We start from the raw sequence: 13,534 nt of genomic DNA on the forward strand, positions 1-13,534 counted from the left end.
TCACTATTACTGATCATATTCATGTCATACTATTTAGTGATAAATCTTTTAGGGTTTTATCACCATTACTGATCATATCAGTTATATAATGTAATAATAAATATAAACCATTTTTGCCACAGAATAGAACTACGAATATTTGCTGATGTGAAAAAAAAACGTGGTTTGTGCAAATTTAATATCCCAGCACTTTGCGGTCACTCGTTGCATGACCAATGAGGATATGTTGAGTGGTCATGGTTCTTGTTCTCTTTTTTTTTTTTGTCATTGTTGTAGTTTAACATTGGCGATTTGGTGCTCTTTTGTATTATGCTTAGTGATTTTCTGTTATGGTCACTTTACGCTATTTTTTTTATCATACATAATAGTTATACAAAAATTGTTTTTTTTTTGCCTTTCATTATTATCATGAAAAATAAAAAGAAAAAAAGAAATCAAATAATATTCATTTTATTTTGTGAAATGATACTGCAATAGAATGATGTGAATTATAATAATTATATCGAGTATGATAAAGTGTTATCATAGTTGACAGATTTTTCAATATGCCAATTTTTTTTTATTCTTTTCAGAGAATTAATCAAATTTTCTTGAGTCTGTGATAAATTAAAACGACTTCATACGATATATGCTGGGAACAGCGTGAATTTTGGATAGAAGAAGTAAACGAATATTTCCTCAGCTGAAATTCAGGGAAAGATGTCTTCTGGTTCATTTCCTTTTGTAATTCCGGAAAGGTTAAATTCATCAATTTTTATTATAGCAGTCGAAAAAAGAGAAAAACTAAATAGTATAAATCAGAATTGTATATTTTCAATTCTTACTAAACAAGTTAGCTCTTCTAATATTGTTAAATTTGTTGTTGAAAACACAAGAACTTATCACTTAGTCGTGAATTTGATCCTAGCTTTCAAATTGTTTTCCGACTTCAATAGGTGATTTGTTTTTAAAATCCTTTTGAAGAAGGTTTAACTCAATATCAAATTTTGCTATCCGAAACAATATATCGTATATTCCAGTTTACGATCAAAAAAGACGTCAAATCCATTATCAAAATTAACCGGTACTACACGTAAACCCTATGCTCCACCAAGACGTAAAGGATATAACGATCTGGATGACCCACTTGGTTAGTCGTTAAATTCATTCAGATGATAGTCATATTTTTTTTCTTCCATTTTTGCCTCCTACATGCTGTTAGCATTGCTATCGTTTCAGTAATATCTTTGTGGTGCAAAATATTAACATGCTATCTAAAAAGATTTAGTGTGGTATTTGTGATTAGTTTAGATAACGATAGATCCGATCGTTTAATAATGCCATTAATTTTCTCATTTATTCCTCGTCTGGCCATATGCTGTAATTCTAGGTCCGTCTTCATCATCTTCAACATCGCCATCTTCATCATTCAAGCGTCCGATCGACGGAAGGGTTGCAAGTGGTCGACATTCCGTGGCACGTGCCGCACGTGTCGTCCGAAAGAGGATGTCATCAGTGCAGCATGCTCCAAATATTACACAAGATTTGCCTTCAACAAGCATGAAGCCATCACCTTTTGGAAATTCGCAACTTGGGAAGCGTTCAAAGGCATCACTTCGTGGTACCTTACATAGTGATGTCGATAACAGATTCACCACCATAATGCGTGCAGTATGCATTTCCTTTTTTATTTTCCTTTTAGATTATCAGAAATAATTTTTGAAGTGAATGTGCCTCATATAATTAGCCGTGAAAAGTATTTCTCATAAGCCTAATTTAACTGTTTGATTTCTCAGATCGAACCGCCAAGGCCTCGGGGACGTGAATCAACTGCTAAAGAAGAAAATATGCCGAAGCTGGAGCGACATATTGAAAATACGAAGGCAGAATCGGTTGTTGAAAAGATGTCGCTGCCAAAGGGTGCAGTTGGTAAATTTCTTACTATTTACCTTATTAAGAATCTGCAAAAAGATCGGTTTTGTAATATAATATGTAATTGTTAGATCCTCATGTACCTGCATATTTCGTTATTTAATTCTTTATATATAACAGCAGTTAGAATTTAATTTGTTCAGCACGGCAGCTAAAACGTTTGATTGGACGAGTTTGTGAAACCGACTATGATAAATATCAGTTGCTAGATGAACGTGATCGTTTGATGCATAGAGGCCGTTTGAAAAGTACCGATGTTGATAATGCAATTGTTATGCAGGCAAGTAGACGATTCAAGAGTTTTCTAAAATTAAATTTAAATAAAGGAAAAGTAAAGGTTGCATGTGCTATTCGTTACTTCCATTACTTAAAAGATGATTCTGAAATTGTAAACATGTTATAAAAGTACCGATGTTGATAATGCAATTTAATTAGGGGAAAGTGATTTATTCAAAGAGAAAAATGAAATTTATGTGATTTTAAAAGCAAATTGCTTTCAATCACAAAATCATCACGATCTCTATCCTAATAATATTCAGGGTTTAGACAAATTTTTATTACGAGGAGAGGGGGATCAAAAATGAATTCGGCTTTTCTATAAATCTATCAGTTACTTCTCACATTTCTGTTAATTTCTTTGCTGCTCAGCACTTTTCTTGAACTGTTGATTTAAAGACGAATGTTAAAGAAACGAGTTTTAGGGTTCTTGCCCTGATATGTGTCCAGAGAAAGAACGCTACATGAGAGTTGTGCAAAAACGCCTCAGTACATATGAATGTCATGATGGTGGTATTATCGCGCCGGAACTAACCGTGAAAGAATACAGTAGAAGTGCAGCTGATCAAGTAAAGATGCATTTGTTAAATTTTCGGAAAATGAAAAATTTCATTAAACTTTTTGGAAAGTTTTTGCTCAGAAAAATACTGATTTGTCGTTTGAAATAGTTTTATGAGGATACATTGGAAAAATACTGGGAAGAAGTTTCAGAAACGATGGATTGTGCAAACTTCCGAATCACATTTTCCTAAGCACTAAATGAAGAGCATAAATGAAAGCAACCCGAATTACATGATTATAACATAATTGTTTTTCAGGAGGAGCCATTGCCTCACGAGCTTAGACCCGCAGATGTCCTTCAGCGAACGATGAATTATCTTGTCGGCAAAGTAAGTTGTCTATTTTTACAGCTCAAAACTACGAGCTAGATACATTGTATTCGACAATTTCAGATTGCCAATCATCTTCCGGAAACGGACGAGGAACTGGCACAATGGTACGATTTTTTGTGGAATCGAACGCGAGCCATCCGAAAGGTCTTCTTTTCGTTTTTCCAATTTGAAATATTTTTTATTAGTTTTTTATGCCACTCGATATATATGTTCCTGGACTAATAGACTAAAATCATCAGACATTCTCAGTCCATGAGCGGGCAGAATTAGAATTTTTGACAGCTAAACAAAATGAAATTGGTAATTCCGAATACTTTGTAATGTGAACGGACCCAATTATTATTATTATGCTGAAAATCAGTAAAAAGAAAAGATTTCAGGACATAACGCAGCAAATGATGGTTAACGAAACTGCTGTTATCTTGATCGAACAGTGTGTTAGACTACATATCTTTGTATCTCATCGTCTTTGTGAATTGAATTTCAATGAATTCGATCAAAAAATGAATACAGGTGCTTTTTTATTGTTCTTTTATTGATTTATATATCTATAGGATCTGCAATTGTGAGTTATCGTCATTATTTGTATGTCTACATTTCTACTGTAATAATAAACAGAGAACTTTAACCTATAGAAAATTTGATTGTTGTTACTCAAGATTCAAAATGTCCGTAGTTTCTATAAAGTATAAAGAAATCTATTCTCATAAAGCTAAGGTTTTTCAATTGCAGAGAATTTATCTAAAAGTCTGCAGAGCTTGCGTTATTTGTATGATGACTTGGCGAAGAAAGGAGTCTTTTATTCCAGTGAAGCAGAATTTCGTGCATACGAAATTATGCTTAATCTTTCGGATTCCAATGTATTCCGGTAATAGTCTCCATTTAGTTTCAGTAATAAACGAAAGCACTTGTATTATTTTAGAAGTTCCAATTCTTTAGATAATGCGAAATGCTAAGAGCATTTGTTCGGAGTGGATTTCGTTTCACTTCAATTCTCCGGGCTTTTTCAATTCGTAGATGATCAACTTTTGATTATGATTTTTTTTTCTTTTTTTGGCAGACTTTTTGTACTTCGGAAGGCATATGGGAAGTCATTTTCGGCATGCAGTTTTAATATCTCTAGGATACATGCTGCGAATGCCAGATTATTATGGCAGTGCTTTCGTTTATTTTTCACTTAATTTTTCTGTTCGCTTTTGTAAGGTTTTTTCAGGATTTTAAGTTTCAAAATTAAAATTAATTTCCAGGCAGGCGTTGACATATCGTCGAGAAATTCTGGAAGCGAGTCCAGTCCGATTAGCGATTCGTCTATTTACATGTTTGCAGAATCGAAATTATGTCCGCTTTTTCCGATTATTAAAGAACGACGCTACTTATTTACAGGTCTAATTTTTAAGTAATACTAAGAATAATAATTTATTCATCAGAGCTATAAATGATGTATCGATGAAGAACTGCTTTATTTATTGTAGTGTTGCCTTTGTCATCGATTTTTCAATCGTATGCGTCATCAAGCAATGTATGCTATATCACACTCGGTTCACATAATGGGAAAGGTCAGTTTGCTGTTTTTTCTTTCATGTTATTAAAATTGGTCAAATACTTTTGGGTAGAAAAATTTTCGGAAAGAACTATTTCCACTATTTATTAATTTTTATGCATTTTTTACAGTATCCATTGAACAAATTTGTCCAGCTGTTGGGATTTGACGATCGTGACGCATCACTGCAATTTTTGGGGTGCTACAATGTTCGTCGCAATAATGATATGGATACTGGTGAAGAGCTGATGCATATGTCAAAAACCCAACTAATTGAGCCAATTGAAGAACCTCCATCGAAGATTCATTTGTGGATTGAGGCTAAACGTGATGGATATTCCATTCCAGAAGTAAGTTGTTGGTTTCTTCGTTTTGCCTTTTTAGCTAATGTCATTCAACTATTTTATTTTCCAATTTCGTAAAATAACCTCTTTTAATAGATATTAAGCGGCTGTCAAGATGTTAAAGTTGAAATTGTTACTCCGTTGAATTCGTTCGACAGAAATGGTGCGTACGTATTTGATACCATTCTCGATGACTATATTAACGAAAATGGAGGGGAACAGTAAGTCTTTTAATTTTGTTTGAAGTTATTTAAATAAATTGTACTTCTGTTTTGTGGTTGGATCAGCAGCTTTTTTCTGCTTAAACTATCTTCAGGGGATGGCTTGTATATCTTCAAATGATTTATTTTATAATGTATATTATCTTCAGAAAACTTGTTTCATAATATAATACATATAAGGAGCATTCATTCAAGGGACTTTCACCCTATTTAGGTCATAATAGATTACATATCTTTCGGAAATTTTTGAGCCTGCAAGAAATTGCACTCATCTGAACAAAAACGAATAGCAAAAAAAGCTGTAATATTGATTGAGCAGGGACCAATTGTTCCAGAAAGTTTTGTGAATGTAGAGGTTCAAAAATCTTCTACATGGCAACATATAGAAGCTTTGTGCAACTATTTGCACAAAAGGTTGCACAAAAAAAAAGAGGTTGCACAAACCTCTTCGTTATTATGTTAATACTGAAGTTTTTTATCTTCAGGTTTGCTATACATATACATTTGCAGATTAGCTACGGATGAAGATGAGACTGTAACTTTCGCATTTACTTTGCCAACATCACAGAAGGAAAATAATGTAATATGTTGCCTTATTCAAATTTTAACTTGTTGAGTGTACAGTACTTTTGAATTTATAAATTTTATAAAGTATTAACCACCATCATTCCGACCGATAATGTATTTTGACAACTAATATTATAAGCTCATGTTAGGTTCATATATAATCGTCTCCGACGAGTACAGCGGCGGAAGATGCATTGTTGCGAACGATCGTTTAGTTAGACTAATCCTACCGATACCAGTTTTATGTATATCCTAAAATAGCCATTTTTCAGATCAATGTTTTAGCGGAGAACTTAGCAGATGATATCATAAAAGAAGAAATTACGAGATTGTGCAAGCTAACGTATAGTAAATCACTAGCTCATTCACTCACTACTTCATTGTATGATAGTATGTTGGAGGACTGCTTAAAGTTAGTTTTATTTTTGCAGTGTCACTATTTCAGAAAAGTGATTTCTAAGTATATCGAATTGAATTTGATGTTGTATTCGAAGCAAATATACCAGAAGTTCTAATTTTGAGGATTTTCAGACCACGTTGTCAGGAGATAATGATCGCCGCTAAACTGTTACATCGTCGCAAGCTAGCCGCCAATGTGGCAAAGCAAAGGGAGGATGAAATTCGGTTCTTGCTCGATTCCTTAAACGAATCAGTCATGCATGAAGTTATCGACAAATTTATTCGCGACATCAGTAAGAAATGGATAACGTAGGTTTTAATGAAAACTATTATCATATAAATAAAAACTATATTACAAATTCAATTTTTTTTTTGAAACTTTTTTCTTTGAGGCTCTCAAGAATGATTCCATGAGCTGGAATTTTCCTACAAAGGAGATTTTTTTTTTTAGATTTTTGCTTAGCTTCCAACAAAATGTTGCTGCGTAGTTCAAGTAATGGCCAAAATTTTTCTGAAATTTCTTCCAAATTTTCATTTTCCTTTTAATTTTTTGAGCAGTGTTATGGATTCCTCTTTCTTAGCACTAATGTATTTTCTAGAAAATGCCAGCGGATACATGACGAAGAACTCATTGAAGATTTTGGAAAAAACTTTCTGGATGATTTGTTGGCAGGGGTGGTAACCGAAACAATCAAGAAAATAGCAGAAAAAAAGATTGAAGAAAGTTTGAATTATATGAAAAAACGTTTGAAGGATATAAATGAACGGTTGGATAAGTAAGTTTCATTGCAAATAAAGTCATTTGCATAATAGATCTGAAATACCATTTGGATCACTCACTGATTTCACTGATGAGCCTTATAGTTCGATTTCTATTATGTACCTAGAAATTTCGATGTCGCAAGTTCGGTATTTTACAGTTTAAACTAATTTTAGGTTATGGTTGAAACAATTTGTTGATCATTGGCGGGAACATGTAGCTCACAGAAAAGAACAGGAGCAGAAGAAATTGGAATTATTAGGATCATTCCCTGTTATATTACCAGGTACATTTTATAAACATCAGTTTAAACCTGATTTTTTCAAAAAATTATCAACTTTATTGAAGGACCGGTATAGCCTTATTAAATCCTATGTTTAGTCTAATGTATATTTGTCCAACATATTTCAGCTAAATCTGGATTAATTTTTCATCGGCGAGATGGCCATTCGTTTGACAAAGCATTCATCGATTGCAGCTCCGTAAGAATTTTTTTCGTTCGTCTTACTGAAAATTTTAAATTTATGTACGTGGTTCGAGTTACAGTACCGCATTTCACATTTCAGTAGCGTACTTTTAGGGTTTTAGCCTTTGTTCGCGTCTTAACATATGAGATAGCAATCAAAAAGGAATTAACCATCATAGAAGTAGATTAACAGTTACTTCGATCCTTAAATAAATCCCATTTCAGCTGCTTTTTGAGCAGAAAATAAACACTTTCATTAAAAAAAGATATGGAAGGATAGCACGGAAAGTACTGAAAAAGTGGCGTTCATGGACTCAGTTGCAAATCGAAAAGCGAGAGTTTTTCACTGTAAGTTTCTATCTGAAATACTGTGCATTTATCTTAGTTTTTCATAAAAATTCTCACTGCTGCACATCAACTTTTGCCATATGTTTACAAAATGAAATCGAGTATTTTTTCGGCAAAAGTTTTCAGAGAAAATGATTTTTTGGCATATAATTTTCTGAATTTCGGAAAGTATTGACTCGTTAAAAGAGATTTGTCTTGAAATTTTTCATTTATTTTCCAGACTGTTTGCACAACTTCACCATTGAGATGGAAAAGGCTGCGCTATAACAATAATGATATTATTTCAAAGGAAAATGAAGATAACATTCGTTTAGCCGTAGCACTTGCTGATGTTGAATGTGAACGATTGAAACCATTTTGGACAACTAATCAAATTCATAATGGTTTTGTTTCACAAATATCTGTTTGTTCTATAAAACGCAAAAAATGTTATGTTAGGTGCTTCAATTGATTTAGGGTACTTTTTTACTTTAATTGATTTAAGGTATTTTTACTTGAAATGTGGAAAGAATCACACCTTTATTCGTATCAGTTTTGTAGAGGAGATTTTCTGGGAATTTGAGATTTATCCACTGAGTTATGAATACAGCTTCAACACTAAATCGATTAAATAATTAGTGACTATAATAATAATTATTAATATCAAATAACACTAATAACTGCAATAACAATTAATTAATAATAACAAATAGTAATAATATTTCAAAGCGAAAATGACATTTGACTCATGAAGGATTGCTTCTAGCAGTCTTCCATAAATCACTTCGATCTTGAACTTCATTCGATATTTATTTTCATACATTTCGTGTTTAGTGACGACTGCGAAAGATTCTGGAACGCGTCATTTAATCATAAAGCATTCAATTACCACGATTTGTGACAGTTTGATGTTTAAGTTATGCAAAGGAGAAAAAGTATTCTTCTAAAACTGGTTTTTTCTTGTGTCAAACTGTTTAATTGCAATATTAAGTGAAAATGAAAAATGCCTAGTTCTTGTGTATAATTTAAAACAAAAATTTTAGATTTAGAGAATGAGCGGCAGTTGTCCTGGTATGAATCACTAGCTGGACGGTCATCAGTATTATTGGATTATTTCGACGAAAAAACACTTGAAAAAGGTTGGATTGTGAAGTTTTTAAATGCTTGCAAATTTCGAAAAAGTATTTAAATATTTGTATTGTTAGTCGTACCATTCTTTTTCCTCATTTTTTCGTGTACTACATACAAATTTTTATGAAATTTGAAATAAAAAAGCGGCTACGAAATGTTTTCCTTTCTCTCTCTCTGTCCTTCGCCTTTCTATTTCCTCATTTTCTTAAAAATTAAGAGTTCCAGTCTGGTAGATATGTTTCATATAAACTTTTGCAGATATGTATATTTAGTTTTCTTTTTCTTAGGAATAGAGATAGCGGAACGAAATATTCAACGTATCGATTATACAGAGAGGCGGATAATGAATAAGAGCGGTCCTGAATACAGTGGAAATTCGGATAGCCTGATATCCAGTCTGAGTCAGCAACAGAAATATAACAAAACTAACAAATTCAATGTACAAAATGAGGAATATTACCCTCCACGAAAAAGAGAAGTAAGTTTCAAGAAGAAGCCTGAAATATATTAGGATATATATATATATATATAGGTGTGATATTTATTGATTTGTATTGGTGCTTTGTAACCGTTCTCCATCATTTGACAGCGTGTCCAGTTTGACATACCTTTTACTGATTAAATCCCCGCCCTCACTGGTTGCAATTACTCGAATGTCTAATTCTTTTTATCAAAAAGTCTATTAAAAAAGTGCATTACGAGGCTTTTTGGATCCATTGTTTTTTCGTTAATATTTAATATTCCTTAATTTTATGTTAGTTTATTTGCTTTGGAATCTGGATTTCAAAATGGAATCCTTGGGGAAAACAGGCGTGGGAATGAAAATTTTTGCAATGAAACTTTCAGATTACTTTTTTTAAATGTATTTTTGACTTTTTCGGTTCCTGATTAATTCTAATATGCATTTTCAGTGCAAAAATTTGGAACATCTGGAGAAGCGACTGAAAGATTTCACCAGAGAGCTGGATGATGCATTCAAAGGTATGGAAGAAAGAAATCGAGCATATGATGAAATTCTCAGGTCTTTACGTGCCGACGAATAAGTATCAGCTTCCTGTGCTGTTTGATTCTGGTTTATTTGGTGAGAGAAAGAAAATGGTTATATAACAAATTTTCCAGCTTATTTTTGGGAATTCTTTTGTCGGTTTTTCTATCTATAGTCTTTTCCCAGTTTATTTGATGAAAGAAATGCTACAATAAAACTTTTAGTTAGTTAAATCTTTTTTACAAATTATCCATTTCTTCAGAATATTCATTTCCTGCTGTATCACTTTATGGAATGTTATATCAATTGTTATCATGCAATTGATTGAAATTTTTCATGTGAAAAATTTTCATAGTATTTTCAGTAAATCAGTTACTTGATTACTGGATTATTAAAACTTATCACTGTTACTGGATTATTAAAACTTATCACTGCAATAATCTTAAACTGTCGAAGCAAGAGTACCATTAGGTACGATTTTCTTCTCAAATTTACCATACATTTCGATATTGTGAGAAAATAGCTTTGTGATATAATCTCTTCTTCCATGTTGCATATTATTTTCTTAGAATTTCTTCAATAGTGGTATTTCAGGTTATATTGTCAAATAAATTGATAATCTGAAAGAGCAACATAATTAGAATTATAGGAGTACTAATGCCATTTTTTGTCATCTTGTTGCTTTATATTTTGTCAAGGCTGCAGCTACTTTGTTACTTTGTATTTTCTCTTTTATTATATTAATCATTTGTAGCTTTTAGGCTGCAGCCTAAAAGTATTAACCGGTTAAGCGGTTCAACTAACATAACTGTTGTGACATCATGGGATAAGTATAATAATGCATTGTTGTATAATGCATTAGTAGTAGTTGGCTCCAGAAAATATTGGGAATACTGGATTGTAATGGATTCTTCTTCCTCTTCTCCCCTCCTCCGTCAGTAATTGAAATATATGATTAGTTTAGACAATACCTGGAACTAATAGTTAATTCCACAATGATTATTAGTATTTTGCTGTGTAGCCTAGACTATTTGCGTGAACTGCTAGAGCATTTATGACCTTAGGCCACGAAACCATTTATCGGAGATTATTTTAACATTTAAACAAAGTAATAGCATTTTGGAAAGTTAAGCTCTTTATCGTAATATATTATTCCTCTAATATTCGAAATTGTGCTTCAGACGGATAATTTATTTTGATGAACTTTTTTTGTTTTTCTTTTTTTTTTTATATGAACGGGTCGAGCACTGTTGATATTATTTCTTCATCTATTTATCAAATTTTGCTTTATGCATCAATAAATTCTTTTTGCATGCAATCAGTTTATTTTGCAATTTCAATATTCAAAATTTGAAATGTTATTTCAAAATTTAAATTAAAAAAAAAAGAAAAAAAATACAAATGAGGAATATGTATGAAATATGTTTTATAAGAAATTAAATATTATCTTCTTGTGATAAGCATGAGGTGATTAAGATTTGATAAATTGGTAAATTCTAGTATGCATTTTATAGATATTAATCAGATTTGTAAAATGAAGATTTTTGATTGCAATAACTTTACACCAATTTACTAATTGTAATCCTGAGCTAATCAGTAGCAGCTTAAACACATCAAGCCTCTGCAAAAAGCAAAAGGGATTTGATTTATGCGAATATAAGCTAATTACAATAAGTACCATTGATAAATAAAATTTTTTTCGATTATCATTTATTTTATTTTTGCTTAGGGTCATAAATTATTATGAATATTTTTGGTTTCAATCATAAATTTTACGGTTTTGCGGTTTACGGGGTTTAATTTTACGGTTGCATTTACGGTTTAGCAGCATAAATGGACATTTGTTATTTTGCTTTCATCCAGAAAATTAGAAAAAGAAAGAAAAAAAAATCATTTTAATTGATGCACTTTTCAAATGGTAACATTCAGATTTAACAAAAACTAATTTTTTTTTTTTTTTTTTTTTTGAAAACAAAATAAATGTAATAATACGAAATTTGTTAAATATAATAAAATGGAATGATAGTAAAATGGATGAATGAATGAATGATTGTTGGCAAAGAAATTATTGGAATAAATGAATGAAAATATTTAAATTTTAAATTTGATCGATTGGTTGGTTAGTTATTAGTTGCTAATTGATTAGTTATTAAAGATGTAAATAAACAGATGAAATGTATTAAGGTTGAAATTTAGTTTTTGCATATGAAATCTACAACAAATAATTCAATAATAAAAAACAAAACAAAAAAAAAAGGAAAAAAAAGAAAGAAAACGAAGGGATAAAATCAAAAAAGAAATAATATGATCATAATGATGATAATATACTGATATGAGGCGATGATAATGATGATAATATATTGATGTGGGACGGTGATAATGATGATAATATATTGGTATGAGACGATGATAATGATAATATATTGATATTAAAATAGATAAAAAATAGAGTTAAGATAAAATAGAGTAAAATACAATAAACAAATAAAACTATCCTTCATAGTTATATATATATATATATATGCTTATATATGAGAGAGAGAGAGAGGGCGAGGGAGAGGAGGGAAAGAGAAAGAAAGAAATTAGAATATTTAATATTTTTTTTTAAGGTAAAAAATGAGTAATAATAAAATTTCCATATTTTTTTTACAAAGAAAAAAAGGGGAAATTTGTTCGCCGAACTGTGAAAGTTTTGATATTACCAAATTCTCACAATGTGAAAATTTTATCGTTTATGTAGAAAGATGATTAATTGATATTCTCATGAAAATTGATCTTTGGTTTAAGTTTTTTTTTTTAATTGAAACAATAAAATTATGATTGTATCAGTGTGTTTTTTTTTTCATTGTAATTAATAATTATCAAAAACTAATAACGAATTATTCATTTTTTATTATCCTTTTTTTTTCGCCTTCGGTTACATATATATTCTTATATTACTATTTTAATAATTTGTACTTAATTAATGAAAAAACAATGTGAACATCAATCATTGACCGTTTTTTATATATTTATGTCTTGTTCGGGATTGAAAATTTTGTTACTTTATAATCATTTAAACACATTTATTAAAAAATTACAATTAATACATAATTGAATTACTATATTCAAATTTATAAAAACTAATACTAGATTAATTAAATTTTTACAAAATACTATGTAAATTTGGCAGAAAAATTATGCAGATTCCACAAATAATATTGGAAAAACAATCATCATCATTTATTGGAAAATTATCATATACATTCATCATCATTTATTTATTGAAAGATTTATAATTACTAATTATTGAAGTGTCTTCTTTAAATTAATTAACTAATTTTGTGACAATTTTTTTCTTCAATGTTTTTCTTTTTTTGTTTCATCCATGCATTAAAATTAAAGGTAGTGAATCAAAGTGTTGAATGGAAAAAAATGGCAATATTTGATCGTTTGATAATTTTTATTTTTAGGAACAAAGAAAACAAAAGGAAAAAAAGGACGTGAATTCATCTTATTTTTCCTTGGCAAAAAAGTGTGATTTATTTAAATTATTTTAATATTAAAATTTTATTTTCATATAAATGTGAATTGATATGAACAATTTGCATAATTCATTGCAAAAATAAGCAAGCTAATAAAAGAGAATTTGTGAATTTGTCAGCAAAACTTATTAAAAAAAGCAAAAAAAAACTTAAATTATATATAAAAGGCTTTAATAATGGAAGAAATATA

The 13,534-nt window shown here is 30.5% G+C and overlaps 1 protein-coding gene across 1 annotated transcript; it reads left to right on the forward strand.

The window, feature by feature from the left end:
- Positions 1 to 566: 566 nt before the first annotated feature.
- Positions 567 to 9,878, forward strand: LOAG_06026 (hypothetical protein; the record flags this gene model as incomplete). The annotated part of the gene is made up of 25 exons (XM_020447043.1): positions 567 to 737; positions 1,020 to 1,129; positions 1,370 to 1,650; positions 1,776 to 1,908; positions 2,055 to 2,191; positions 2,613 to 2,756; positions 3,006 to 3,077; positions 3,141 to 3,224; positions 3,461 to 3,593; positions 3,813 to 3,948; positions 4,328 to 4,463; positions 4,553 to 4,636; positions 4,752 to 4,970; positions 5,061 to 5,185; positions 5,696 to 5,765; positions 6,025 to 6,164; positions 6,284 to 6,460; positions 6,751 to 6,927; positions 7,088 to 7,197; positions 7,323 to 7,393; positions 7,603 to 7,725; positions 7,946 to 8,108; positions 8,748 to 8,843; positions 9,123 to 9,313; positions 9,747 to 9,878. Exons 1-25 carry the CDS (start codon positions 700 to 702, stop codon positions 9,876 to 9,878), a joined length of 3,282 nt encoding a protein of 1,093 aa, XP_020302685.1. The 5' UTR covers positions 567 to 699.
- Positions 9,879 to 13,534: the final 3,656 nt, after the last annotated feature.

This window comes from Loa loa (assembly GCF_000183805.2).
Source record: "Loa loa unplaced genomic scaffold supercont3.512, whole genome shotgun sequence".
In the NCBI taxonomy this organism is placed as follows: domain Eukaryota; kingdom Metazoa; phylum Nematoda; class Chromadorea; order Rhabditida; family Onchocercidae; genus Loa; species Loa loa.